Source organism: Oreochromis niloticus, linkage group LG15 (assembly GCF_001858045.2).
Source record: "Oreochromis niloticus isolate F11D_XX linkage group LG15, O_niloticus_UMD_NMBU, whole genome shotgun sequence".
NCBI classification, from domain to species: domain Eukaryota; kingdom Metazoa; phylum Chordata; class Actinopteri; order Cichliformes; family Cichlidae; genus Oreochromis; species Oreochromis niloticus.
This window is the reverse complement of record NC_031980.2, coordinates 7684674-7691032: the sequence shown is the minus strand read 5'-3', so window position 1 is coordinate 7691032 and position 6359 is coordinate 7684674. Positions and strand designations below refer to the sequence as shown.

Here is a 6359-nt window from a genome sequence, read left to right as displayed (position 1 = left end):
TCTTTTCAAAAGACACTCCATTTATATTGCATATATCGAAAACTTTCTCAGCCTCTTTGTCCATAATACTATGACGCATTTGTCACAGTTTGCAGGGGTACAGCACTACAAGATCCATTAGTGGGATGAGCTGCTATATGTGCTGTTGCACTGTTGTAACTACAAGAGACAGACATGCATTTGTGTGCACACTGGTTTGTGAGTCTCTCATCGTTCACATGTGAGGCTGACATGACTCCATTTGTACATAAATTTGTGGACAGTTGGCCGCGAACATGTGCGCGTCAGTCTGTTTTATCTGCGTGGTATGGCACAGCGGCGTACATGATTTAGCTAGTAATTAGAGAATAGAGACGTATCCAATTATTGGGGTTATGAAATATCACCCTGTCTCAGTAGTTATTCCAGTACTGTCTGCACCCTGCCATATTATTACGCCAGCTGCATATATGATTAGGTGTGTGCATGTGTGTGTAAAAGAGAGAGGAAGAGAGAAGAAGATAGTGAAAGAAAAAAGTACAGTATATGAGTCTATCCAGAAGAGGCGGTGTCTACAAAGGAAACTCATTTATGCTCAATGTAAATTATAGGTGGCAGAACCACATGTCTGTAGGAACCGTAGCCAAAGCCGTTGCACACAGTCCCATGACACCTTATGTGTATGTGTGTGTGTGTGTGTGTGTGTGTGTGTGTGTGTGTGTGTGTGTGTGTGTGTGTGTGGGCCCATCATACGAAGAACGTAGCAGCTATGTTTTAGCTACTGCATTTCTCTAACTCTCTAGTACATAAAAACACACAAAGGGATACATAGTGTGCATCATGAATTGCACCACTCTGCCCGCAGCTTCACTGCAGGCGATCCATCAGATGCATGCACTCTTGCTCTCACATGGCAGGCTAGATACACAGGAGGAAATACATGGGTGACTGTGTGTGCTTGCCCTTTATTTGTGTGGGTAAGAGTGTGTAAATATGTACAATCATATCTCACTTAGCGAAAAAGCCTCCACTTGCTCTGCCTGTCACCAGCGGAAACAAAGACCAAGGACCGTTCAATATTAGCAACTGGAGAGCTGCTATCTCCAGCCATCTGGGAGAAGAAAAAGAAAGCTACTCTATGGATCTCTCCAGATGCTACCAGAAAGCAGATTTCCAAAGCAGAGGTATACAGAGAAAACATAAACTCCATCGAGAGGGTTTGATATAAATGGCAAGATGGCTATCTGTTTTGGGTGGTGATGATGAAAAGGGAGACATCACCGCAGACTGGAGATGGCACAAGTGTAAGCACATTTATCTTGCATGCACAATATGCAAGTATACAATATATTATGCATGCAAAAAGTGAGTCACGGGTTGAAATTTGATATGAATTTCATTTTAGACATATTTTGTTCCTAGACGCAACATTAGTGCAAAGTGAAATATTGTAGACCTTGTATTAATGTCTCTGTAGGCTCCTTTGTTTTCTTCCTGCCTTGCACACACACACACACACACACCTGCCTCCAGCCCCTCCCTTAATGGTCTCTACCAGGCACACACTGACAGATATGAGAGTACAAGTGATGCAGTGTAGTGAAGCAGGTGAGGCATGCGGAAATAATTTACAAGATGCTCATGGGAACTGGAGGATGGGACCTACTCCTGTATTCCGGAAGATGTGTACACATTTGTCACGTCCTGCAGTAACTGTATGGATATGATAAGGATGCAGTTTGGAGAGTATTTTTTGAGATAGCAGAAATGTTTATAGAGCACAGGAATCTGAACTTTTCTCATATATTCCTCATGAGGCATGCGAGTTGTTATCGCAGGTGACTGCTGCCTCGAACTTATACGCGGACTCCGCTGATCATGTAGAGAATTCCTCAGCTCTCTGACAACAAAAACCATGCCACGGTAACAGTCGCCTATCGCCGCCAGCCGCCCTAAGCGCCCCTAATTGGATCATCTGATTGACTGGCATATTCCGCGGCATTTTTCATTGGCAGGGCAGTAATGGAGCCGTGACTGTGCTCCAGTAAAACAACCTAAAGGCGGAGCGCGGAGGAAGAGGCGGAGCTCTCCTTGGTACTTAAACGGAGGTGGCGCTGGTAGAAGTGAAGCACGAGCTCACGACAGCCGGACCGCACGGTAAGCGGTGCGAAGAGTAAGGGATAAGAGTGAGAAGAAAGGGAAAAGGAACAAAAAGAAAGAAGGAGAGCAGGGGACTGCGCAGCCCTCTGTACTAATGGACCATAAGGATATTTAACCGCTTGCCCTGGGAGCGCACAGGTATCCTCTTCCCTCACACTTTCTTGCCATGCGCTATGCGTAAAGGCACCAGGTTGCCTTTTATTTACAGCAGTTTCTCTCATCTGTTTCAGCTGCAGCTGCCGTTCTTGTTCCGTTTTTCTTCTTTTTGTTTGCACGTGAATCACCTCAGCATATACACATTGTGCTCTAATTAGTGGCTGACTCGTGTGTGAAGAAATGTGCGAAGAGGGCAAGGGGCAGTAAATCATCAGTGCACTATTTCGAGTTTTCCTTTCTCTCTGCATAGTGCTGAGAACTGTTGAGGGCTTTCTTCCACTTCTCTCCACTACCGAGCAAAATCACCCACATGTAGCAAAGCATTTGTGAACAACGCGTCTTATTGTGTGAACGGTTAACATGTTTGCTTGATGCCGTATTTTACAGCTTATCATACCCTCTCTCATTCCCGTGCTCTCTCCCTGTCCCCTCAGACACCGCAGTCCATGCCTCTCCCTTGCCAGGTCATTGATGGGAAATCAACTGGATCGGATCACCCACCTCAACTACAGCGAACTGCCCACGGGGGATCCGTCCGGGCTGGAGAAGGACGAGCTTCGAGTCGGCGTCGCCTACTTCTTCTCTGACGAAGAGGAGGAGGTGGACGACCGCACTCCGTCTGACTGCGGATTCACCAAGGACCACAGCCCGACCGAGGAGGGACCCTTCTCGGTCAGCGAGGTGGAGTACTCGGCTTTCTGCTCACAGGAATGCATCTTCTCCAAGCTGCGGGAGAACGAGGACTTGCATGTGTACTCGGCCAAAACTTTGCTGACTATGTGCAAACCGGGGGACCTGCTGGAGCTGGTGGCCACCGCGCAAGCCCCCCACTGGGTCATCTTCGAGCAGGACGACCAAATCATTCATCTGCACAAGGGCGAAATCCGCAAAGACAGCCTGCTTGAGATCAGCAACGGCCGCCACGGGAGAATAGTCAATAATCGATACCGCTATCGGCCGCTACCCCCTGACCTAGTGATGCAGAACGCAGCGGGACACGTGGGCCTGAACAGCGAGGAGATATGCTGGACCAACTCGGAAAGTTTCGCTGCCTGGTGCCGCTTTGGGAAACGGGAGTTCAAAGCCGGGGGAGAAGCGCACTCAGCGGAGCAGCAGTACTTCCTCAAAGTGCATCTGTCCGGCAGCGAGGTGCACACTCTGGTCTTTCGCAGCCTGGAGGACATGATCCGGGAGAGAAGGCGAGTGGACGCCAGTGGAATTCTCAAAGAGCTCTCTTTGGTTAACGGGGGCAAGGAGTGATCAGGGATTCCGTTTGATATCGTCTCCTCCACCCGCCCTCCCTGCCTCCTCTTTGCCAAAGCGCACGGACGCACACTTTTGCGCACACAATAACGTACTCGCACACAAGCACACGGACGCACACGCACACGTGCAAGGACCTGTTGGTGTTGGACTGTCTGTTTGTCACAGATGGGGCCCGGGTTTTATTTCTTTTCTTTTTTCTGGACCAAAGGCGCCCTGTGGAATTTCCATCAAAATACAGTGTTGAGAGAAAAGAGAGCGCGGCCATATAAACAGACAACGCCCATTCTGGTTAGAATTCGTGCTGAGTGGGACACACGATTTCTAAGAAACTCATTGTTCCCGATAAGCGAAATCACCTTTACAACCCCTCCCCACATTGCGCACACGGCTCGGTTTGGTTTCTGTTTAATTTCTCGGGATAATGGAATTGGCCCCTTCTGTACATAGGGTGCCTGCTGCAGCAGACCAGACGGTGAGACCGGCAGAGGGAGAGAGAGGGAGGGAGGGAGGGGTTGAAAGATAGGATTTGGGATGGCTCTCGAGAAGTCTCCCTTCTATTTTTTTACTGTTAGCTTTAAAACCGGGACAGACCACGACATAGATCCAAGCCACAAATTCATAGACAGTCCTAGCTGATTACGCAGTTGCCTAAACAAAGTATTTTGGCTTGACCAAGCTCCCCTGTTGCCATATCAAAAGTATTGTCATTTTCACAATGCTGTCATCCTGCTCCACAGCACTGGATGTATGTGTAAATTGTGTTCATATACTGATTTCGATTTGAGTCCCTTATTTTTGTATTTCAGTTTAGTGGATTTAACCCTGATCTCTTCTTTTGGTTCAAATAAATGGAGGTTGAAATTTGAAAATAAGAACTTGGTGTATCAGGTGTTGTTTGGTCGCCCATAAACGCACATGTACCATCTCACATTCTCAGATGCACACACATACACACACACTTTTGAATTATTGATGTTCTAGTGCCTTCTGACCTGCCTCCGGCCAAATAAGCGTCATATATCTCCACATCATTTGGAGGTAGAAAATGGTCATCTGCATCAGACACATAAAGGCTTTATGAAAAATCCATATAGAATCTGAGAGTTACAGTATAGGCAGCTGCTTTAAGTCAATGGGAAAAACAACCTTTTTTTTATGTCCACAGGCTATATTCACTTGTGTGGGTTTTATCCTGTTGCCATTCAGTCTTTTCTAAACATTTTGATCTCTCTGATGTTTTACCAGCCATACAACCACATTAGTAAAGTTATGCTAGCATTGTAGGACATAGTTTCTATCTGCATTATAAACAAGATGTCCTCCATACAGTATAATAGTATAATTCTTATCAGGATGGAACACACTGTGTGCTTTTATGGCACCGATGTTGTATTAGTCTGCAGTGCCTTTATCTCTGCAGTGTTGTTATTACTCCTCTGCTATGAGTGTCAGACAGTGCCTTTATTTTCTTGGGATTGTGATCTGATGTATCACTGAAGGTGGGATAAATCATGTCTCGAAAAAACCAAAACAAAAAAGCAACAACATCTTCCATGAAACACCAGAGAGTAGGTTTGTGGAAAGGTTTTTCTGTGTGGTGTTCCTTTGTTAAGTCTCCTCCACTTGATTCTGTTCTAATTGCATGTATAAATGAGCAGCTATGCGCTCCCTTAGGTATTTATGATTTTATCTATGATTTTTTTTTTTTTAATTTCAACATGGTCGTGAAAACAGGAGCTGCAGTTGTTTTAGCTGAAGCCAACTGAGGGGAACGGCAGACAAAGAGTTTGTCTGCGACAGAGAGAGAGAGCATGTATGTAGGGTTACCCAGGATGTGTGCGTGTGTGTGTGTGTGTGTGTGTGTGTGTGTGTGTGTGTGTGTGATGTTTTAACTGCTTTAACTGATTGTTGTGGAGACATTCCCAATCTGAAAATGTCTCATGTCCACCCTGTATGTGTGTGTGCAGATGTTGCATTGTCAGCCTGCAGATGAATTCATGTCAAAGGATAAACTAATGAGCTTGTGGGCCTTGTAAATGTTGCCTTTGGAAGATTTTCGCTAGCTATTGTCCTAAATATGTGATTGTACCAGCTTTCCTGTGATTCTATTGGCACATTTCTCTCATGCTTCCCCTTGTTTTCCTCTAAATCCATTTACTTGTCACTTGTCAGCACCTCCCCATAATTGTTTTGCATTGTACTCCTTGCAGACCACATTAACGGACCAATCTGTGTGAAAAATGAGCCGAAATTGAAATCAGCACGTTTGCAAAAATGTTCAAAGTAAAAAAACAAAAGGCAAACATGTTCTCCCTGTTAACGATCATGAAATCCAGATGGATCCAGATAAACTCTTTTTACTGTTGTTTTATGTTTTTGCTTTCTTCTGTGTTCTGGCTGTTTAGTATGTTTTTGAACAGACTCTGGTAAACTGAGCTTGCCTCAGGTGGGTGATTATGTGTGCGCATGTATGTGTGAGCGTGTCAGCCATCCCCCGTGAGCTTGAAAAATCAGGGTAGTGGGGCAGCCACTGTTAGAGTGTGTGTTTGTGGTCTGTGACTAATAGGCCTCAGAGAAAGATTCACAAGTGTGCGTGTGTGCGCGCGCACGCACACATGTGCATTGTAGGCAGATATCGCACCACATTGTTAGCTCGAGGAGAGGCTTTTGCCATCTGACATGACACTGTGTTTGTGTGCATTAGTTTCAGCTCTTTATATAGCCTACCACATATGTGAAAGTGTGAAACCCAACTGCCTGAAGTGTGTTCCAGCTTGCGTGTGCAGATGACTCTGTGT

At 45.8% G+C, this 6359-nt stretch overlaps 1 protein-coding gene across 1 annotated transcript; it reads left to right on the top strand.

The window, feature by feature from the left end:
* The first annotated feature begins 2088 nt into the window (after positions 1 to 2088).
* lratd1 (LRAT domain containing 1) lies at positions 2089 to 4236 on the top strand. Its single transcript, XM_005449590.4, has 2 exons — positions 2089 to 2277; positions 2730 to 4236. The coding sequence occupies exon 2, from the start codon at positions 2767 to 2769 to the stop codon at positions 3553 to 3555; it is 789 nt and encodes a 262-aa protein (XP_005449647.1). The 5' UTR covers positions 2089 to 2277; positions 2730 to 2766; the 3' UTR covers positions 3556 to 4236.
* The last annotated feature ends 2123 nt before the right edge of the window (positions 4237 to 6359 follow it).

Excerpts from the sequence above, each read along its gene's own strand:
- lratd1 (XM_005449590.4), top strand. The coding sequence starts at position 2,767 with ATGGGAAATCAACTGGATCGGATCACCCACCTCAACTACAGCGAACTG.